General features: G+C 37.6%; 2 protein-coding genes across 4 annotated transcripts; one reads left to right on the top strand and one right to left on the bottom strand.

The window, feature by feature from the left end:
- Positions 1-523: 523 nt before the first annotated feature.
- On the top strand, positions 524-22570 carry LOC118439341. Of its 3 annotated transcripts, none has more exons than XM_035860580.1 (3): positions 524-833; positions 906-1103; positions 1733-2656. In XM_035860580.1, exons 1-3 carry the CDS (start codon positions 647-649, stop codon positions 2551-2553), a joined length of 1206 nt encoding a protein of 401 aa, XP_035716473.1. In that variant the 5' UTR covers positions 524-646; the 3' UTR covers positions 2554-2656. The 3 variants fall into 3 exon arrangements, with proteins under 3 accessions (XP_035716473.1, XP_035716475.1, XP_035716474.1); XM_035860582.1 differs by lacking the exon at positions 1733-2656 and adding an exon at positions 22312-22570 and having other exon boundaries at positions 542-833; XM_035860581.1 differs by lacking the exon at positions 1733-2656 and adding an exon at positions 5965-8413 and having other exon boundaries at positions 542-833.
- LOC118439340 lies at positions 18133-22316 on the bottom strand. The gene is made up of 3 exons (XM_035860579.1): positions 18917-22316; positions 18656-18789; positions 18133-18541 (listed from the first exon to the last, which is right to left on the bottom strand). Exons 1-3 carry the CDS (start codon positions 20088-20090, stop codon positions 18395-18397), a joined length of 1455 nt encoding a protein of 484 aa, XP_035716472.1. The 5' UTR covers positions 20091-22316; the 3' UTR covers positions 18133-18394.
- Positions 22571-24481: the final 1911 nt, after the last annotated feature.

Here is a 24481-nt window from a genome sequence, read left to right as displayed (position 1 = left end):
CCCAGGGTAACTGTAAGTGAAATGAAACGCTGTAGCTTCAACAGTTTTTGTGTTACAAGTTTCTAGTAAATTTTAGTGGAAAGCCAGTTAAATTCTGAGTAGAAAACAATTTTTGGTTTTGTAAATTTCCTCCTCCAACATTAATGCAGAGCTGAAGACGCCCCAGAAAGAACCAAGTCTATACAAATTCTGGGATTTGCCTGGGTAGGCTGTAAACCCTGTGGGAAATATTTAGAATGGGTAGGCGTCGTATAAAATTCCAGTAAATTCTCAGGGCATACTTAGATTTAAATAAATATTTAATAAAGTACATAAATCTACAATGAAATGAATAAAACTCACCGAAATAAAACACTCGCAAGTAACACCATTTAAACAGCACTAAAATTATCGAGAAACCCGATAGTAAAATCTAGCAATAAAAACTATGGGAAATTTCAGGGTTACTGAAATAAAATCCCGTAAGACATAAGCTGTGTCATATTACCACTGGGTTTTCATTGGGAATTTGTGTAGCGGAAAAAATGAACGACTTTCTGCTCCGTCATCCTCGTGGTCGCCTCAGTCGTTCTCTCTCCTTCTTCGGATACGGAAGTTTTTCTCCTTTATATTTCCAATAAAAATTGCTCTTCACAAAATTATAGTAATGTACAGAGTCGTAAAATTTACAAGCGATGGAAGTGTCCAATTAGTGCCCTCAACTTGGATTACGAAAGATTCAAAGTGCAAGTGGCCACCTGGGCCTTGCACAAACATTTCTTCGTTAATAAAAAATCGTAAAAACCCAAAAACCGACTGGATTAAGCTCCCCGTGAAACTTTATAAATCCTCTGGTAAGCGCTAAAGTTTTCAATTAATTCAATTAACACACTTTTCAATTATTAAATATTATTGCATAATTACAGATGACTACGCTACAGGAAAGCAACTTGAAGAAGCAGCGACGAGAGACCCAGAGTTAAATTCGACAGATTCAGAGGTTTCAAACTTGACAAAGAAGAGAGGTAAAAATCCGAAAGTGCACAACAAATTACCAACGTCTCCAGTAAGTAGTTCCGAAGCTGATATTTCGGGGTCATCTGGTGATTCAGAAGTAATCCAAGGTTAGTTCTTAACTATATATTACTGTCTAATTCGTCCATTAGCAAAAGTAGTAATATTTCGCTCTGGCCAATTTTATTTAAGATAGACCAATCTACGTTAATTTGTCCAATGATCGCAGGTATATTTTGTGGAGAGACTAAACCTAAATCCATCAGCAGTTTTTTAGCAGAATTTACACAGGAAGTAAAAATATTAGAACATGAAGGTATTTTATTTAATGGTGTCACTCATTTTGTCAGAGTTAGCTGCATAATTGCTGATGCACCAGCACGTAGTTTTTTTAAGTGTATTAAAACACATAATGCTTATCACAGTTGTGAGCGCTGTGAAGATGAGGGAGAGTGGGAAGGAAGAGTGATTTATTCAGCAGTTTCCTCACGACCTAGAACAGATAGTAGTTTTTTTAATAAAATCGATACAGACCATCATGTAGGAACATCTCCACTGGCTATTCTTCAAGTAGGTTTAGTTTCGCAAACTGTACTCGATTACATGCATTTAATTTGTCTTGGTGTTGTACGAAAATTGATCAACCTTTGGATATCGGGCCCATTAAAGACTAGAGTTCCAAATAAGGACGTTGAGAAAATTTCACAAAATCTATGTAATATAACAAAATTGATTCCAGGCGAGTTCGGGAGGAAGCCACGTTCTTTAAAAGACATAAAAAGATTTAAGGCTACTGAATTTCGGTTGTTCTTATTGTATACCAGTATGACTAGCTTAAAAAATATTTTACCCGTGACATTGTATAATCATTTTATGTTACTTCAATGCTCTATGTATATTTTGCTCTCTAAATCTGCTAGTCAAAGTGATTGGAATCAGATTGCTAAAGATATTTTACAGCAATTTGTACATGGTATGGTTAAATTGTATGGAAAAAAGTCCGTTGTATATAATGTGCATGGACTGCTTCATATAAGTAACGATGCACTTAATTATGGTAATTTAGATAATGTATCAGCATTCTCATTTGAAAACTATATGCAATTCTTAAAAAAACTAATTCGAGGCCAGAAACTTCATTTGGAGCAGATTGTTAAAAGGGTTTCAGAATTTGAACTACTTGGTTCAAATATCAAAAAGTTGAAGTTGATCAGAATGTACAGCAAATCTTCAAATTCTATTATAAAAATTTCTTACAAAAATTTTATTGTATCAGTTAAAAGAGGTGATAATTATTTTTTGACTAATACAAATAACGTTATTAAAGTTGTAAAAATTTTTGAGCAAAATGAAACTATAAATATAGAATACAAAAAATTCACGGATGGAAAGCCCGTTCGTGAATATCCGATAAATAGTATGTTACTTGGAATTAGGAAGCTGAAGAGAATGTATGAATTTAGTGGAACTTGTAATATTGATATAATACGTAACAAATGTGTAATTTTACCTTATCCAAAATCTAAAAATTTGCTGGCCATTCCAATGTTGGAGGAATAGATATTTTTATGATTAAATACTTAGGAAGTAATACTAGCTCTTAATTGACTTATTAATGTATAAAGATTGAGCAGTGTACGTAAATAAAGCTTGAGAGAATACATTTTTTGTCTGTAAAGATCTTGGGCGTCAATTAATATGCCAGTCATAAAACGACCGTGTAAATACTGCATAAAACCATTGGTTTACGTTAGTGGAACCGAAATGCGGAGTAGAATTTAGCTACAATAAAACGCATGGGAAATGGTACAGATAAACCTAGGTAATATAACCTTATCACATTCAGTAAAATGGTCGGGAAATGTTTGGGTTTCCAATTCAAAAACACTCTGGGTGAGGCGGCCACAACTTAGTACGTTTCCCGTCTCAATTTCCCAGGAATAAAATTTAAATTTCCCTTGATTTGTTTTTTCTGGGGCGGCCTACAGCCCTCGATTGGAGCACGGCCCGAATCCGTGAACAAATTATTCCATTTCGTGGTCATAGAATTTTCTAAAGCTTTCACACTTCTATGGGGCTTAGAACACACCTTTGCCCTTAACTTTGACCATTTTTCAAAATTTGGGGACCTAAGTCCAGCAAGGAAGACGACCAATCCAAAGTGGAGATAAAGTCCAGAATTTGTTTTTTAGCTACGCTTGGGTCATTTTTTGCAGTTTAAATTCGTGCTAAGTCCTGCTGAGAGGTCCCATCGATTCCATTGAATTGGATCTCACTTAGGGAATGTACCACGGACTCAAAAACATATTTTAAGAAATTTTATTCCCCCACCTCCCCCCAATTTTCAGCAAAATGTAGAGAAATTACCCCAATTATCTCCCACCTGCAAAAATCATCAAAAAACCTGGAAAATGTGACTTTCTGACCTTTTGTCTTTATCGGGGGGATGTATCTGACCGATTTTGCGTAGATTAGGACAACTCGCTTGTTAAAAGATTTTTCCGATGTGAAAATCTCCTCATTTGTAAAAAGAATCCTGTTCACTTTTTTGGAGCGTACCGCTTGAGGTAAGCCCTTCATTTCTTTAGTAGGGCTTTCTTTAAGGGTTTGATCAGGAGATGGCAAGTACCACATTTCAAAGTCCTCAGCCTAAGTTTCAGTTTGAGCATTCGTTGGACAATGTGCATCGACAATGTCAGCTGTGAGGCTATTTTCCGTTGAAATTTCGGTAATTTCTTCAGAATCAAGCCTTCAGCGCCTTCACGATGGGTGTGGTCCTTGGAGGCGTTCGAAAAATTTTTCTTCGACTGTTCTTAGTCCATCTGGTCTTTATAAACGTTTCTATAGCCCGTTGGGCTAAATTAAAGTGCAGGTTCAAGTCCTGCACAATTTTGAAATTGACTGCTTCTCTCCCTATTTTTGTAGTGAAAAATTTTCGCCACCCGCTTCCATTCAATATTTTCCATGCTAATCTGCTTTGCAGTTAGAAAAAAACTGATTGCTGGTACTTATGCAAAAATCGCACGGGGAATCCAATGCACTCATCAGATTTTCATTATCTCTAGCGGTTTCGATGAAAATAGCTACTTACAGTTAACTTGGGCATACTGTGTATATTAAAGTAAAAAAAATTATAATATGTTTTTAATTTACTGATATGTACATATATTTGTATCCAGTATGTATATATATGCCATACATACATGTACATACTAGATTTATTATGAATATTCAGGTTATCTTAATGTGATCATCTTCAGATGTATCACCGAAATCTTGGAATGCGATGGTATGAAGAGCAACACTCAATTTTGTTTAAATTTTGAAATTATGCAGTTCTACAAAGTCAACACAACCAATGTTTGGTGTGAAATGGTTAAAATTTTTCAAAATATTTGAGGTAAAAGTTAACAAGTTTTACCTCAAATATTTTTACAAATTCGAACCATCGCACAAATTGCGTCAAGAACATTTATTGTGTTGACTTTAACTCGTGACTCAAAATTTCAACAAAATCGGATCGTTATACTTCATACCATCGCATTGTTATTAATTTAGCTGGAGGTATTATTTTCTTGAGGTAGGCCCAACATCCACATGAATACGTCTTTTTCAGACAGGCTGTCCGGTTGTGGGTCGGTGTCAATGGGACATTGGCAATCGGCTGATGCGCGATAGAAGTCCTAGAGTTGTCCTGAAGGGTAAATTCAGAGTACCCTGGTAGAAGAAAATTACAAAATATTTATTAGTGGATGCAATTTGAAATAATTATTTTACAAAAATTTTGTAATTAGGGGATTATCTTCTACAATATGTATATGAATCGTTTTTTTTTAATTTGCCATTTGGGTTGATTTTTACCCCAGTGGTAAAAACTTTACCATTATTTACCGCTTTTTGCCGATTTTTACTATTTTATCGATTTTCCACATTTTATCATTTTACCTATTTTTATCATTTTGTAAATTTTTGACAATTTGACACTTTTTAACACCTCATAAAGCATGGTAAAAAGTGCTAAAAAGTAGTAGAATGGTAAAAAGTTGTAAAATGTTGACAATACATATACATATGTGCATATGTATATATTCAGTACGTATATATTGTCATTGCTGCACGAATTTGATGGTTTCTTAAGAAAAATTATCCCCCATTTACAGAATTAGAAATTCATATTTTTTCGAAAAATAACAGAAAATTAGCCTTACCAATGGATACGGGGGCCTGACTCCAGAATCCTGCCCATTTGCGGCAGGCACTTGTGGTGCCGGGGGCATGCTGGCCTTGGGGGCTTGCACCGTGACACCAGCTGCAGCTGGTTGCCTCCTCCTCACCGCAGCCTGCAACGCGCTCATCGTCTTGGGGTGTGCAGGAGGGGGGCAAGAACGGGGGGGGGGTTCAGATGATGCGTGTGGGCTGATGGGGTCCGTGTCCGGAATGTACGGCTGAGGGGAAGGTGGAGCGATTTGCACCACTTTCGGTTCTGTTCCATTAGCTGGAAGTGGTCAAAATGAGAAATTATTATATCATAGTTTTAACAACATTCCCAAACATTTGTAATTTATGTATTTCTTGAGGTATGTGTTTCTACTACTAAAATACTTCAATCGCGTTGAATGCAAAAGTCCTAATTGTAAATTTCTAGGGATTTTATTAAGTGGAAACGTCCTTCACAGGTCATTGGATATTTTAATAAATCAAAATGGTGCTTGGTGGAGTGAAAAAGTTTGATTAAAAAGGCAATTTGTTGAAATTAGCTAATTTTGTAATGCACTCCTTTACACATTGTACATATTAAGGTTTTAAAAGTACTTATCAATGGACACAAAAAAAGTAACCATTATGTAAATCGATCGTGCATTGGTTAATGTTGAAAATTGCAAACAAATCGGATATTCGAATTGAGAAGGTCTTACTTATTTAAATTTTACGAAATGCAACTGAAGTATTTCAAATCTTCTGTTTTGTCAGGTCGTCCATTCCACGGATGCGAAGCTTTCATATTTATCGCACAAAATCCCGACATTCAAGAAAGTGCGTATCAAAAAGCGCGGCGTGTTATCGGCGACGACTACGATGCGGTCATGCTGTCAGATATCTCCAAGTTGATCTAAATACATTGCAATGGCGCTGACAGGAGGGATGCAAATTATTCCCTTGCTCTCATCCTCGTTCGATAAGTCGTGGAGGGAATGGATATCGGAAATAGCCTCATTATTCGGAAATATACAAATGTTTTGATGTCACCACCCTTAACCCTTCATTACGGTCTTAAAGAATATATTTACATAGGGAGAATTCAAGTACAATACCAACCAGTGATGGATTCAATACCCTCTTCATTCGGCTGGTACCTTAATCACCAAATAGTCATGTTTTTAATGCAACGCCTTGTCAAATCTTTAGAGTTACAAACAGTTACAAAACCTTATGAATATTTTGTACTCAATGTACCCCTTATGGCGAGACTGGAGCTTTACATGGAGAATGTTCTTATACTCTTCCACTTTGTAATACGAGAGTTCATATTTACCGTCACCGGAGTGGTGTTGAGCAGTATAAGATGGTGCCAGCTTTCTCTGATAAGTTCCTAACGTTATGTCTTGAAGATCTGACAACGACAGTTTTGGAAAATCAGTTAGTTCATCTTGTGAAATACTTTCCCATATGATCCTTCTGGTGACCAACTTCTGTGCTTCAACAAATGCTTGAAAGATGTTTGATCGATTGGTTCTGTTGATGACAAGTTGTGCTAGATATTCATCATAATCTTCATTCTGTCTCATTGGCGGCATAAAAGCATTGATAAGGGCACAGCCAATCTTGAAAAGTTTTACAAAACCTGGAATTGTTAAGTTGCGAATAGTTCCAGCAAAATACTTAAAGACATTTTTTATTCGCCCATTTACAGATTCGATGACCCTTCGGATCATTTTGACCGCTCGAGATTCGTTTGCTTCTTGGGAACTGTGCTGCTTCTGGTTTTTTTTCATAAAATGAGGCATCTTTACCTCAAAGCCCAAACGTTTAGCCAACTCTATGACGTATCTAAATTCTCGATTCCATATGATCAGATCTCCTATTTTGAAAAATTGGGCGAATCCCTCGTTGTGTACCCCAGTAATTGCTTTGAAAATTGCTTCATCATTGTTTCTGCCATCTGCAAAATATGGACCATGAACCCCGAGAATGTAACCATCACAGCCACAAACTATCATCATTTTATCAATTATATTTTATCAATATTTTAGCAATCTATCGTTCTTTTGCTGAGACCATGTTTTCTTTGATGCTTCATAGTTGGTTGGCTTCTCAATAAATATGTAGGTAGCATCTATTATGATTATTGCGCGGTTGGGACTACCTTCGAAAAGCTTCTCTGCAAGTTTGCTATTATGAGAACTGCTAAAGTCATCGTGAGATATGTGGGAATAGCCAAGATGTTGAGGGACAATCTTTGTATAGAATATTACTAACTTTCTTGAACGTTTTACAAGCATACCTCCTTCTTCCTAGTTTGAACCACATTGCCAGAACGCTAAAGGAAATGTTGTGTCTTAACTTCACAAGGAATACACCAAGTGCGACTCGTTTGTTGCGGTACTTCGAATTATGGAGTTTTAGAGAAGTAATACCGTCGAGTGTGTTGAAGTCTTCAAGGGATAATCCTGTTAGTGTCTTACATTCTTCATCGGTGGAAAAATGTTCTGTAATTGAGTTTTGCTTATGTTGGAGCAGTTGGGCATGATCAGAAACATGATTTAGGATGTCAAGGATGTCATTGTCGGATACAACTACTCTTTGTGAATGGATGTAAATTTCATTAAAGGCGTCAATGGGAGAATTCTTCCCGCAAAGATTTGCTACCGAAAATGTCATCGCTATTCGTACCTCAATTACAGGGGAACAAATTTGTATCGGTGAGGTTTGCAAATTAATGAAACACCGTTTGCTATGCAGTATGATAAATACAAATTTTGTGGTTATTTGAATTCATGACAAATTTTCCTAATTTTCCTCAGAAATATTTGATAATATTTTAACGGTTCATGGAATTTATGGGTTTTATGCATGTCCAGCGTTACCAAGACCAGACCGAATTGCATCATTATTAATCACATGTCAGGTGCATAGCTGTGCAAGTGAATTTCACTTCAAGCAAGTAAGCTGTAAGCAAGGCCCTATGGCTCAGAGGTACGAGGGTAGGATTGTCACCACGCAGTCACACGTTCGATTCCTCTGGCCGGGAAGCTATTGCTCATCCTACTCGGCTCGGTGTTAGTACGGGGTAGGTGCTGTCTCGTGACAGGGTGAGCCCAGCCATACGGAATGGCAATGTCACTGTGTACAGCCCCTAGCAGAGTCCGTTCTCTGTGGGGATGAGACAACTTGCTACGAAATTATGGCAAGAAGTCGCCATCTGAGGCTGAAAAGCAGAGAAAATCTGAGTCCTGGCGATGTAAAACTGTCACATTTTAACATTTTAACATTTTTCACTCAACTTTACTCATTTTCGCCTCGAGTCAAACTCCCTTCACTCCCCCCCACTCACGTGAAGGATGGCTGAGTGAGGCTTCACTCACTGACACATCGAATTCTCACTCGCTCATTCCTTTCACATCACTCACTCCCCTCACTCATCTATTTCCTTCACTCTTTCTTTCACTCAATTCAGTCTCTCGCGTCATCATAAATGAAATATTTTGACGCCATCTGGTGAGGCAACGTGAGATTCGACTGGGACAATGTGAGACTGGACTGGGACAATGTGAGACTGGACTTGGGCAACGTGAGATTTGACTGGGGCTCCGTGAGAATTGCCTGGGGTAATATGGGACGGTACTAGGTGAATATTTCGATGCTTATTTGAGTATGTAAACTAATTATCTACCCTGTATTCCTTCACCCTTCTTCCCCGGAGATGAACGAGTGAAAGACATGAAGTGATGAAGCCTTCATCTCCTTCACCCTTCTTCATTCCACTCATTTCTCGTTTGGGCCTCCCTCACTCACCTTCACTCACTCGATCAAAATTTTCAACTCCCTCACTCAGCTTCCCTCTCCTTCACTCCCTCATCGTGAATGAAGCCTCAATATGCCGAGATCAAGTTCGTGTGGCGAAAATATTGTACAAATGCGTAATACAGATTCACCAAAATAGAACAGCTCCTGGAAAAAACGGAAGGTGCAGTACATGCCTTTCTCACAATACAAGACGCCAAAACTCATATTTTGCATGTCTATGAAAACTGATATGACACGGTGAGGTTAAGATTTTAATACACAATTTGCTGAATTTCTCACCTAAATTTTGCAGGATCGCGTCCCCATCGTAGAGGCTGAAGTCCATAGCCATGGAGGAATTGGTATTGTCATCGGCCAGCAGCTTGTCGACGTCAATATCTTCGAGGGGGTTGACTGTGGGGGGAAATATCTCACATTAAAATATCTACATACATATAATGCATACGAAAAATTGCAAAGAAATGGGAAATTATTCTCAAAGTAGGTCTCAAATTTTTCGAAATGTAAATGATGTATTTTAAACTTTTCGGTTTTGTCAGGCCATAGATTCCACGGATTCCGGTTTATGCAAAGCGTTCACATTTCGCGCACAGAATCCCGACATTTAGAAAAGGTGTATCAATGGTGTTATCAGAGACGACTATTGTATAATGCGCCCATGTGATCCGAGTAAAGTGCATCCCAAATGTAAAGTGCAGCTCGTTCAGCCATTGATTTTTAGGGTACAGGCGGGAAAAAATTGTCGTGAGATAACTCATCTGACAGGTAATTTCACGTAGATTACGAATATTTTTGTCAGATTTTATAAAAAAAATTTGTTTCAGGATGACACGAGCCGAAAACGAAGAGTTCGCGGAGGTGGTTTTTCACTCGTACGAAAATTTGTTCGATCGCGATAAGAAGACGATTGACCACTTCGCCAGGCGAGGAAAACGCAGATTCGTGATCGACCGTATAATTACAAGATGTGAGCTTACCGGTGACACCAATTACAAAAAATTATCAGGTCGTCCGGCTACCCAATCGACGAAAAGAAATGTGGAGAAAGTTAAGAAGCTCTTCAAGAAGCGTCCTAGCACTTCCATGACTGCAGCATCCACCAAACTGAAAATATCGAAGTCAACGATATGTCGAATTAAACTTCACAAATTGGGCATGAAAGGGTATGTGAAGCAACCTGCACCAAAATATGTTGGGACCCAGCAGGAGCGAGCTAAAACAGGATGCCGAAAAATTTACAAAAAAAGCTTGAGCAAAGTCCTCGTTATTGATGACGAGACCTATGTGACTATTGACCCTGATGATATTCCCGGTCGTAAATTTTTTCACGCCACTAGTCCAGAAGATGTAAAATACGAAGATAAAGTCCAGCCCAAGGCAAAGTTTCCAAAGAAAATCTTGATTTGGCAGGCAATGGACGAAAATACAGAAAGTACCTTGAGACGAAAAACATCGATTTTATCAAAAAATTAGACAACGCTCCAAATGTCCCTCAAACGCGTGGTTTTGCAAACATTTTGCAAAATCCGCAAATTTGTACAATAATTTTACAAACTTTTACACAATAAAGAGACTTCTTGATTCAGTTGATAAGGAAATTTTGCCAAAATGTGTGAGCTAACTTTCCTCAGAAATATTTGTAAAATTTTGTAAAAGTTCATAGAATTGACGGATTTTACAACATTACGAAGAACTGCATGAATTGTATCATTACTTATTTAACATATTTATTTAGGCTGAAAAATGGCCGAGATTAAGTTTACCGTAGAAGAATATTGTACAAATGAGAACTAATTATTCACCAAAATATTTATTTAAAAAATGCAAATTTAATACACGCCATTTTCGATATATTTATGTTGCTTATCCAAAACTTATATGACACGGCTAGGTTAAGATTTTATATACAAAATTTCTCACCGAGACTTTGCACGAAGTCGACCAACTCAGAGAAGCTGAAGTCCATATCCATGGACGAATTGGTATTTCCATTGGCCAGCAGGTTGTCGAGGGGGATGTCGACGGTGGGGTCGACCGTGGGGGGAATGTCGGGAGTGGGGGGCACGTCAGCACTGTAGAAGGTCATGTCCTCCTTGTCTAGGTGTAGGCGAATAGCTATGAAACACTGTCAACTTTGGAAATGCGAGAACAGAATGAATACCATACTGATTTGGAGAATGGTTAAAACGCGACTGAAGAAGTTCGGTCGCGTCTTTTCTGGAGAATTTTCTGGAGAAAATGTCCAAATAGAATGTAGCCTAATGCTACGAGTTCAGAGGCAGGGTTTTGTGTGAGGTATAGGGTGTCGGTCAGCCTATATAAAAATAAGGCAGCCATGAGTGAAGGGTCAGCAAGGCGTGCTCGGCTCACTTCTTCCATGAAATTCCCACTCAGCTTCCCAGCCTACGAAAAAGGTGGGTTGAACATGCATTGATTTTACGAGGAACTTTACCCATGGAAAATTATATTTTCATGGAAAATTTTATGTGTATGGAACATTCTCGAAAATGATAAAAATATGACTAAACATGCCATTGATTTTTAGTTAAAAAGTCGCTCATTCAGTAAAAGACCTATTTATACCGTTGATCCGTATATCTATGCACATATTCAATCCATATAATGGATATAATGCCCTTAATAAAGCAATTCACATCGGCCTAGGTAAATTCTGTAAACTTGTGTATAAGCTTTACACAAATTTGGAAATTTCTTAACGAAAATTAGCTTACAAAACGAGCGGTGACAATTTACTAATAAATGCGTGAATTGGCTCAAAAATAAATCAACCCCAAATAGTAAATACTTAATGGTCAACTAGGTTAGTCATTCTTTTCACATTCTTGACTTAAGCCGATTTTCCCTTAAAAATTAAATTGAACGATTTTGGCCTCAGTATATAGAAAGGACAATTCAATCGGCTCAATCGGCCCAGTACCAGACAAGCTATTGCAATCTCTGCGTTATTTGTGGAAACTATTGAGCCATCCAACCACCCGCTATACAAGCCAAAACCTCCAAGCCCTGTAATTAAGGGCCTCCTACGGACCCACCTCCGACCCATACAATTGGCTACAACAAATGGCTTCTTTAATTAAGCAATACTCACCAAACTACTCTACACAAGATATGACTCCCCCCTCTCTCACCAAAATTATACCAGGAATTCTAGACGCAAGTAAACTACAGCAGAGGACAGATGACGTCAACCGAGTAAACAACTCGGAAAGATTTAACTACTACTCATTAACCCCAGAATACCAAAAAGCAACAGGCCTTCCCATTCCACTTCGAGCTATGCGATTGATTGCCCAATGCCGTCTCGGACAAGGAACATTCTACACACCACTCGGTGTACTTCGCATCAATTACAATGAAATATGTAACATATGTAACAAGAATGAGGAACAATCACTCTGGCATATACTATGTAGCTGCCCACTGCATGTTGAAAGCAGGAGTGCCTTCTTCAAAAATACACCATCACCGTCATGTACTGACCTCTGCTCCATCCTCAATCCCGACTCGAAGAAGGAATGCCTAAAATTTGCAAGGTTTGTCAACAGTTGCCTTACGCAAATACAAGAAATGTATATCTAGTATACCCCAGCCAAACAGCATAAAGAATCTCCACGAGTAATCTGAAACCTCCACTTTGCTACTGTAATCTGACCAAGCCACTGCTCTTCACCTTCACACTGCCCGTCCACACTCACTGACCCACTACACCCATTTCAGAAAAGTTTGCTCTCTCTCTCTTGGTAACTTCCTCCGCGTCTTTGACACCATGAAAATCTACCCTGCTGTCGCCGCCTTTTAGGGGCTGAGGCTAGTAGAGGCTGAGGTCCATAGCCGTGGAGGAATTGGTTTTGTCATCGGCCAGCAGCTTTTCGACGCCAACATCGTCGAGGGGTTTGACTGTGGGGGAAATATCTCACATTAAAATATCTACATATGTACTATAATGACAAATTTAAATAATTATCGTTATTGAACTAATATGTACATATTTTCCTATGGGTTACACTGTTACAAATTTACAAATCTATGCTATACAGACATTTCACATATACAGAGCATGGGGCACTTACACTGAGAAGAGTTCAACAATTTTTCTTATGTACATTTAATTTTTTTTGGATGATTAACTTGCTCGATATAATGCCCCTTATTCTGGGCTACAAGTCTGCAGCGCTCATTCTTTGATGAAAACACTTCTTGACACTTTTGAAGGCTTATTTTTAACAACTCGTCATTAAGAGTTTTCTAAATTCCATCTACAGTCGTAACTAATTCGTACATTTTCTCCTGGCCGCAAAGCAAATTGACCTTGTCCCGTTAAAGTCATCTACCCTGGATAAAGCTTCGACGATTGTGACCACCTATTCCTCCCTACCTCCAACAGGGTGGTACAAGTACCGATTTTTAGCGTGGAAACGTGCGATAAGCGATGTGACGCTCGTTCAACAGGTGCAGTTTTGTCCTCCTTCGTTTGATTTTGTCTAAATCTCTTTTAATGACTCTTTGAATAGTTGTGGTATTCGATTTTAGTAGTTTCGCCATGCTGCGAATGTTCTTTGGAATTTCCTGCTTGATCAAACCGTTGAGCTTCGTTTTTTGCTTTTTCGACCGTTTTATTAGGGGGCGGGTTTTAGGGGGAAGAGGCAGTCCCTGATTAATGGCTTGTGTTCTAACACCTTCTATACTTATTATTCCATAAATTAAGGCCAACCAAATTTTATTCCCACGTGCATTAAGCCTTTTTTATCACATTTCCGGTGTAATTCTGGCTGGAAAACTTTTTCAGCGTAAAACACTTAAAATGGTCAGGGAAGAGCCATTTTTCAGAATTTTGAGTAGAAAAAAATCAGAGTCTTATCTAATTGGTTTGTCTATCAAACAGTGTGGGCAGGGTTTGTTTAAGTTGTACCAGTTTTTTCGCGCGAGCGTTTGAATTCTTCTCAGTATAAGTGCCCCATGCTAGGTACTATAATACACGTATGTATTAATTCCACGGTATTCAAAGTGCTATAGCTTGGTATTAAAATCTTATTTATCACACCGTAATAATTTGCTACCGATGATAATAACACTAAATATGATACCGCGCTATTACTTACTATCTAGTAATATCTATTTACCACTACAATTTGCTACCGATATAATAAAACTGTAAGTAATACCGCGCTATTACTTCACGATATTACTTACAAATTTATCCAATAAATCCACTTTTCTAACGTCTCAGATAAATATCTACGGCTTGACTTGACTTTATTTTAATACTGGATTTCTTCGAAATTATGCACTTATTTAAAGTTGACAGGAAAGCACTTGCTACGTACCCATATCTGGTACGAGGTCCTTGACATCAATTTCCGAAAGACTGCAATTCATCCCAGAACAGTCAATCTCGGCAAATTCCATTCCAATCGGGAGGATGTTCCGGACGCTAGTTTCGACCGTGGTCACGGTTTCCATTTCGAATCAATATTGATGTCTTTATTTGTTGGAAAACTAACAGTTCTTTATGCACTTATTAATTGATGTGTCTGTATTTAAAAAATAACTATGCAAAAATTCTACTTTTCTGGCGGAGTTGGAAAATGAGTTGTGGTGAGGAGAAGGGTTTAAATGCGAGTGAAGGGCTCGCTGGAGAAATGTGGGAAAGTGGAGGCTCGACCCAGAGTCCACCATTTTCCATGCTGAGCAAGGCATGGTGAAGGACCCTTCACCATGCCTGACTCATATTTTACACCCGTGGAAAATCACGCAAAGCAGGAAGTGAAGGGCTCCATTCTAGATATTTATTTCTAGTGTCAACCTCACCAACGGACAAAATTTTAGCGAAATTCTGGTGAAAATATGTATGGTCGGCAGAAATGTCAGTGTATATAATAATATGTAAATGCAATAATGCAGGACGGAGATCCAGGGTGCCGTGGAAAATGACACGATTGCTAATAAAATAAAATTCCGGTCAGGTATTTGCAGTGGTCGTAATTTCGCATGTAATTATGTAAATATTTGACTAAGAAATAGTTGGAGAAGGTTTCAGTAACTAAGGTTCCTGCGGGCAGTTGCACATAATTTAATTTTTTCGAAATCAGAAACCATTTCCTTTTAATTTTAAAGAATTTAAATAATGTCCATTTTATAAGAAATTTCAAAGCTATCAAAGAAATTTACTCAGATAATACATATGTACAATAACTTAATATTTATCAACTTAATAATATTTATAGTGCAAAACTATTTATTAATTTCTGAGCTCAATTCTATTTATCCTTAAAATTTTATTAATTCATTTCGCATTCAATCATTTATCCATTCAGTTTTAAAAAGTCTAAAAAAATTGTATTTACAATCCGTAATTGATGAAAAATAATTACTTATTTATAAATCATAAATTAATTACAAATAATTAGCTTGGCTTTGATCTACTTCTATAATGGTGGGTTTGCACTAATTTTATAATCAATCAACAGTATTGGATTTTGGATTACTGAAGCTTAAAACGAGTTTATTTTGTCAATATTTCAAATGCCTTCTTGAATTCCTGACATTCAAGACATGCGTAGAAAAAGTGGAAAAAATGTCCCCAAGATTTTTGGAAAAATATCAATGCATATATAGAAAATATACAAAATTCAAATTGTTAGTTCAAGAGATTTATTTATTGAGCAAATTATTTATTACATGCATGAAAAGCTGTTCACAAATTGAATGGAGGAATGACAAGAAAGAACCTTACTGCAATGCCACCCCATTTCAAATATTTTGCATCAAGATGGAGCCCAGACTTTCAAGAAGTATAAGTCAACATGATGAATTTGACAACAAGCCTGCAAACTTACTTTCATCCGCTGAATCGAAACTGATCCACGTTTCCGGTCGATTTGGTCAGTTTATAGAAAATTTTACGGTGACCTGTGACAATGCAGAATTTATCCCAACATTGTAAGAAGTACTTCAAAACTGTTACCTAAATTTGAAAAGACTGGAAATTAATTTCATGTATAGTGGATTATTAGAAGAATCTGAAGATACTGGTGAAGAAGAATCGGATGATTGTGCAAATTTACGCCCCTGTACCTTGTATAAGTTGATCTCGCTCAAAATTTTTGAGGCTACTAACCACCCCGAGGTCTTCAAGATGCCAGAGTCCGGCTATGTATGTATTTTAAACTTTTTTAACAATAACCCGATCGGGTTGAAACCTTGGGATATAGTTCCTGGTCAGGCATAGGTCACACGGTCAAAAAAATGTTTTCACATATTTTACATATTTCCAGGTTTTGGTACATATAAATATGTTTTAACATATTTCGACGATTTTGCCGAAAATGTGCATTTTTTGATATACATAAATATGTTTTTACATATTTCGGCGATTTTTTCAAAAATATATATTATTTTCAATACACATAAATATGGGAGGAACATGTCCCCCTGCTTCCGCCGCCAATGCTCTGAAATCAGGCGTCATATTTCTTAAACGATATTCCATCCGAGTTTAAAAATCGGTCCGTCCGGATCAGTCCAGACTTTCGGGACGAAATCAACGTGACATAAATAAATTTGCCGGGATGACCCGTGCATTTCGCGATAAAATAACCTTTATGCATTTCCCTGATCCTTCAAGGCTCTGTAGAATGGAAACCTTTGGGGTGGCACGGGACAAAGGAAAAGGGGCATAACGATTCCATCGCCCATTCCGTTATCAAAATATAACGGCCATAAATCTACTTTATCCATTTTTGCTTTCATACCCAGGTCTTTTCGCCGGGTCGATATTGAGATATAAAATAGTTTAGGATGAAAAAAAGGGTCATGCTTCACAATAATCGTACATAGCCTTAGTACAGCGATTCACGCATACGAAATTGTGGGTGGTTTTCTATTAAATAGATGAATGAGTCATCGGATGGGCCGACGTGTACGTATGTACAGTGGAAACAAAATACATATATATAGCACCTAAAAATAGGAAAATTAGCACGCTAACGTACGATTCGATCACTTTACATTTTTAATCATTTCTCGGCTGACGGCTCTCAGAATTTACCTACATAGTTAAAAATTCTGGATGACAAACTCGTAGATCAAGTCGTTGCCAACTAAAAAAATATGCACTCCAAATTTTGTCAGTTTTAGGAGGGGAGAATTTTTAAAATAAACTCCGAGCCCAGAAATGCTTAAAAATGCATTTACATATTTTGATAAATTTTGGATGAGTCGTTAACTTATGGAAATATTTTTAAATACGTGTTTATGTATATATTTAGATCAGATTTGTATTTGTATATGCACTTTATATTTTCATAATTTTATGCCTTTGAGTAGTTCATGTATGCCATATGTACATAAGTATTTATTTAATGAAGCATAATAGAAATTATGCGATCCGCCTCGTTTAACGCGAGCAATGTAAAAGTTGTTTAATTCTTTGAAAACGTTTAATTTTATTTTTAGGTAAATTTAACTAAATTCAAATATGTCAAAACAGATATACAAAATATGTTTGTTCAAAATTCTTAACCTATGAAATGAATACCTATATTTAATAATTCAATTATGCATAGCGTGTGTCAAAAATCAAAAATTAATCTGAAAAAAATTAATAAGGTTATCAAGATCAAGGTTTGAAAAAGATATAAAAATGCATACGTAAAAAATTCCGAACCAATGAAATATGTAAACATCTTATAATTGAATTATGTATAGCGTAATCAGAAAAAAATGAAATAAAAACAAGTAGATATGAAAAGATTAATATTTCAAAATACTTATCTCAAAAAAGAACCTCCTCGATTATCAAAATCTGCCTAAAGTTTCCACAAAAAATCAAACCTACATTATTAGCTCACCCTGCGTAGCATGAGAGCTATTGAATTCCTCTTGTCCGTCCGTCTGTCTGTCCGTCTGTTAACGAGTTTTTTGCATCAATTGATGCTATTTAAAAATCCCCTGGACCGATTAGGCGCACCATTGGTATTGAACAAACGGAATCGAATTTTTTAATAAATTAATAGCACCGTTGATATCTAACAATCGGTAACACAAAATGATGCGAAATAATTGGGACAAGGGATGCAAAACGCACCAATAGTGCAAAATATCCGGGAGAAATGGTCATACAATTTTGACAAAGTTTTCAAAATTATGAATGCCGGATCGTCCCTAATGATGCAGTAATGGTGCAACGGCTAGTCGTTTTTGTTGCACCATGGGTGCAAGAATATATACGAGTTATGATCTATTTTGCCGGCTTATTCCGCACCTTCGGTGCCAAGTTCTGTCTAATCATTATGACAGGGTGAGCTACTTCTAACGTTACTACGGTTTATTACTTTTGCAAAGAGACGCCAAAAATCTAATAATCTACTAACTTATACTCGAAATTACTAAAATTTGAAGCTAGTGAAATTAGTGAGCGTGTGATGACACCTTCACTAAGTTTCCACTGGACCAATTTTTCATCAACGAGTTGGCGACACATTTCCGTCTCTTCGAGGTTCTCCTGAAATCAGTCAGATACAAAGATATAAAAATTTAGATTTGTTTGTATTAGTTATAAACGTCTTCACTGATAAGAAATAATCTCAAAAATATATATAAATAAATAAGTACTCACCCCAAGGGAAAATCCGGTCAGGTTAAGGACGCTCAACGACTTGGTGCACAAAATCCCTTTGACAATGCCAAGTGGCAAATTGAATCTTGCCATTGGTGGCATGTCGTCCAAAATAAATTCGACCCGTTGAAGTTCTATAATTTAGAAAAAATATGTAAAGTTTCCATTAAAAATTAAAAATCCTTTTAGACTTTTCAATTAATTTCAACAGTTTTTATACGAATGTATTTACATATTTGTAAATAATAGTAATTAAATTACCAGAAAATTTGGGCAAATAATTCCCTAACACGGAACGAAATGATGCTGCAACCCTCTCAGAAATGAGTTCAGAACACTGTAAAAACGTGATCTTGAGTTTCTTGATCTTCGATTTGGCCAGCGTGTCCAAAACTTGACCCACGTGCACGTTCTGATACGCAAAACTGACCGCGACCTCCAACTCTGCCACGTTTGGAAACATTTTTAGCAGTGTCTCCATCACCCCCAGATTTTCATCCGAAGGGACAAAGACGACACCCAGAACGACCTTCTTAACATGGACGTTGGCATAATTAGGCCTCATTTCCCCCCTCGGGCTGAACATTGTTCCGTACACGGTCCGCCTCATATCTACCAAGGAGGATAGAAAATCGCGAATCACCAGCTCCCCCAAATTTGGCAATCTTTGTAGAAAATCATCCCCCGCAACTCGCAAGCATTCATAACTCTCATGCTGAAACACCCTGAGTTCTGGCATGAGGGGGAAATCCATTGTAAATCCGTTACCATATGTCGCCATTACCCCCCATTTGTCGCCATGAATGACAAGTTTTTCCAAAGTGGGGCTCAACTTTTCTAAAAAGTGGATAAATTCAGGCTGCACTGTGAATTGGGTGTTGATCTTAAGAGAGGTGAGTTTTCCGAAGTTCATTGAATTTAGCACGTTCATCGCCCCCATGTCGAGTGGGGCACTGGTGAGGGAAAAGCTGGTTAGGTGGGCCGAGATATTGTAGTCTCTCAACGTCCTGAGGAAGGTTTCACCCCCACCGGGGCAGGAGGTGGTGAGACTCGTAGCGTTGGGCACGATGGCGAGGAGGGAGCTAAAAACTGCGGCGCAGTTCGACACACTTCTCGGTCCGGGGAAGAAGTTCGATCCGAAGGAGAGGGTAAAGTGGCGGATTGAAGGTGACGTGAAATTCAGGATGGCGGGGTCGAGGGGGTCTTTGTAGTCGAGATGTTGGAGGTGGGTCAAGGCCAAGCGGGTCAAGGAGGGACAGTCGCGACCCACCAGGTGGGACACGATGGAGAAATAGTCCTTCGAATTGGAAAAGGCGTAGGCTTGCAGGGTAAGCGAGGTGAGGGAATGACCAAATTGGGTGAAGAAATGGGACGCTCTGTCCGACAGGGGGGAGGTGGAGGGGGTGTGGTAGAGTTTGTAGGTGAGACTGGCCATGGGCAGGGTGGCGGAGGAGGAAATCGTGGAGAGGAAGGCGTCACTCCGTTCGTCGATGAGGGGATCGCCGAGGTTGACCTGGGAGCGGGATCGGAGCAGCGGGGTGGCCAGGACGGACCAAAGGGACGACACGGTGCGGCAGGTCTTCAGGGTGGCGTGGTCCAAGCAGGGGAAAATGACGTCGAGGACCTGGCAAGATAAATTGGAGGATATTAGCTACTTTATAATTACATTATTGTTACCTAATTAGTCATAAAACTCGCAAAATATTGGATGAATATTTTGTAAAAAACAAATGTTGATAAAATGGTTGCACTAAAGTAAAATTAAATATTAGAGAAAACTCAATTTTTATAATTTAATTTTGTATATGTTAAGTAGTCTCAATATGCCTCTTAATTTACATTTGGTTACGTATTGAATGATTTTATATGCAAATCACCACTGGATGTCTCAATTTGCCTCTCATATTTACTAATTTACTCTTTCCTAGTTTTGACTAATTATTTTCTGAACTCGCACCTGCATACATAATAACTCAACTATGTATAAACAAATGATAACCGTCTTCGTACGTATGTAGCCAACAACTTTCTGAATTGAATAATTCCACCAAAATCTCGTATTTTTAGGCAACCAATGCAATTCAATTATCAAATCTTATAACCCAACCTAAACAACGCATGCAAATACATACAATTGTACAACTTGATAACCCAACGAAACAATTAGCCGTCGTATGAGACGGCGTAAATAATCTCATGGAATATTTCTTGTCCAATAAAATCTCAACTGTGCATGCATGAAAATTAATTACAAACTAAAACCACGATCTAGTTACTCACCTCCGCAATCAGGAGCGGGTTTGTTTTTCGCTGGGTTGTCGCCTCCTCCTCGGCGACGACGAGGGGTTGTTGGTCTTCTAAGAAGATTTGAGGCGAAATCTTTTCCATCCTTTGGGACCTGTAGTTGTCGTTGAAACTTGTTCCCTGGTTGTGAATGCTGCGTCCCGGGACAATACGGTTAGCGATTTCCATAATAGACACTTAAAAGTTCTCTTCTTATCACGCACTTATCAAGATTAAATTGTTCATTTATACTTTTTCAGTTGCTCACTTTAATCTGGGACAGATTTATTGTCAGGTTTTACGCCTTGGTTGGAATGTGGATTGATTTTTTTTTAGCTAAAATGCTATAAAATATGTGTACTGATCGAGGACAAAATTACTCATGAAGACTGAATATCGAATGCTGGACTTTTGACTTACTGGTGGCAGTCAATGATGAGTTAATGTGGTAGGAAGCAGTCAGATACATAAATAGCAGGCCATGAAAATTGAAGGGTCATTTGCTCGCCGAATCGGGTACCTGAGGAAGGGTTCGGTTTCAGGTACTGAAATAAGTTTCTTGGTAAGCTGGGATTAATATTTCCTTCCAGAACTTCCAAAACATATTATTCTGAAGAATATTGGAGGAAAAATATATCCCAATGTTTTTATAAAGGGTGTACGTGTAAGTAACTCAATATTTTTAACCGGTTGTTGATACCACACATACGTTTTCGCCTTTCTTTCACATATAATATTATTAATAAGTAGGAAATATTTATGAATAGAACATGTTTATGCATTTAGTTTTCGAATCATTGTGGAAAATATGATAACCAAATCGATTCGATGTCAAATTGACTCCATTCAGGCAGACTTCATAGCTCTACATACAGTGTACCTGAGGACTTACATACTCCTACATATCTACCATACAGATGTAGGTATATATATTTATGCAAAATCCGTAAATTTTGTAGCTTGCAAATTTGTACAAAGTGAAGTACAGAAAGAAAATTTTTTGAGCCCATCAAGATTCCAATCGGGTTCAAAGCAAAGTGAATCATTTTCCAGCAAGAAATCGCATATACACACATACTTAACATTTATCATATACTTATTTTATTTTTGCTATGCGAACTACCTACATAAATTCCCTTCCAGTTTCCTCAAAGCATACATATAAAGCCCAAAAATTATGGGAATTCTGTGGATTGCATCAAATATCACGATTAATAAAAATACAAAATTCCATACATAAATACACATCAATTTCTAAGTCCATAATTGCCCATACAACATAACTTTGTAAAAAATTGTCTTAATTTCGGCATACATACATAATTTTAAACAGTTGATCCAAAACAGTACAACAAAATTTTTTTTTTCTACAGCAGCGTGTGCACCCCTGCGACGACGGAATCTCTGAAAAGTGCAGACTCGCTTGGCTTGCAGACAATCGGGGCGGAATTGGGGGCGGGAGTCCGTGCGGTGGGGTCAGTTTTCGGCCACCAAACTGCTCCACGAGGTAGATTTGTAAGCTATCTGTTCTTGACGCTCCTTATGTATTAATGCGGACGGAGTTTGCTATAAGTATTTTTGTATGATCTTCTTGCCAATATAAAAATATATTAAAACCGTTATAATGAACAATTTGCTACTTATTACATACTTATTATCATATTCATGTACTAATTCACACATTAAATAATAGTGGATCATCTTCATCGTTGACATCCGACTCCACTTCACTTTTCGGGAGAAATTCCTCAAGTCTGTAATTTGAATAGAACTAAATTGCATGATTTTTCTTGCACAATTTAGAAATTCATGACATAAGTTTGTTTGTATTTAAATTTTAAGATTTTTAAATCACATCTTTCGCTCAAAAACTTTTTAAAAACTAAGCACAATTTCGTTTTAAATATTTAAAATAAATTGTTCAGCCTGCTCGTTTTATAAATTTGAAATAAATTTTCATCCGGTTTTTTTATCCCGTAATGTTCAGAAACGTGTACAGAAATTTGAATTTAATAAAATTTGCATGATTTTGACTATATTTGTATCGTTATATATTTGTATCAGACTTTGACTTACATATCCTCTGGGTCGAATTTTAACTCCGAAACAGGCGAATTAGTCTGGATTTTGTTCACCACAAAAGACGCCAATTCGCCTCTGTGGACGGTCCTTGTGTGACGCTGGAGCCCGTCCTTACGTCGAAATTTCATTGCGCAAAAGTCACATTTGCAGGGACGCTCACCTGTAAAAATATGAACATCCTTAATTCGCATTAGTCTAACCCACCTCGGGAGAATCATGAATGAGACGAGTTTTTAGTAAAGTTGTAAACTTGAGACGTGTCGAAAATTTTGAAGATTTTGGAGATGGCGAAACGTTTGCGTGCATTCATATGCAAACTACCAGACATAGGATAGATATGAATGATGGATAAAATCTCAAAATATGAATGAAAAATTACCACAAAAATCCCCAAAATGGTCATAAGTATTTTATATAAAAATGATTTTATTTTATTTTTTACTTTTAGCATGCGCGATTTTTATCAATAAAACAAGTCCTAAGGTGATAAGAATTTTACATAAATAGAGGTTTCCCAGCGTATGCTCACCATTTTTAGCTAAATTGGTCACAAATTTAATAATTATGACATTTGCAAATTTCGCATAATTTCGCATTATCTGAAAATGCTCTGGTTTGCATCCAGAGAAGAGACAAGTAAAGCACGCTGGGAGATTTCCACTCTAATGTAGTTATCAATTAAAATAATTTCTGGACGTCAGGTGAGTCGGACCACAACTGGAAAACGTGCTGGCTTGTGGGCGACAAAAGCTTACGTCCGACGGCGTCCAAAATTATTTTTTGCGTTGTCCTGCACAATGCATCCACAAAAACCTAAAAAAAAATATGTACAATTATTAGTACACTTGTAATTACACACATGCATATGTGACCACCAAACATTTGTAGAGATTTGGCTGGTTTAAAATAGGAAAATCTCTGGAAACCTTTCAAATTAAAAATTCCAAATCAATTTTTTAATGCCCTTTTAATTATTTAAACTCACATAATAATTTTCTTAATATTCTTTTAAGAATTATTTTGGAAATTTCTCTAATCTATTTAATGGAAATATTACTCATTTAGAAACATACCAGTGGACATGGGGCGAAACGCCATGGTCGCAGAATCGACTCGTAACGGTCGTTGTGGTTCTGGCGAGACGATTGGTGGCGAAACTTGTCCCTTTGGTGTCCCGGGTGCATTGCGACCTTCTCGCCTATCCTTCAGAAACTTGGCTAATTTACTTTTCGTCTCAGATTGGCGAGGGGGACAGGCAGGTCGGAGGGGTTCCGGCGATCCAGCCGGGCTGATTGGCGACGTGCTGGGTGGATAGGGCTGACGGGGAGCAACCGCAATTTTAGGCTCGGGAAGCTCAGAAGCTGGAATTATTCAAGTTTGCAAGTTTCAAATTTAAAATTATTTTTGACCCAGAGCACGAGGTGGAAAGTAAAAAAAATACATAAGGGACCGTCCATAAAT

The sequence above is a fragment of the Folsomia candida genome, unplaced genomic scaffold (assembly GCF_002217175.1).
Source record: "Folsomia candida strain VU population unplaced genomic scaffold, ASM221717v1 Fcan01_Sc034, whole genome shotgun sequence".
NCBI classification, from domain to species: domain Eukaryota; kingdom Metazoa; phylum Arthropoda; class Collembola; order Entomobryomorpha; family Isotomidae; genus Folsomia; species Folsomia candida.
Note: the sequence above shows the minus strand (reverse complement) of the source record. Positions and strands in the feature narration are given on the sequence as shown.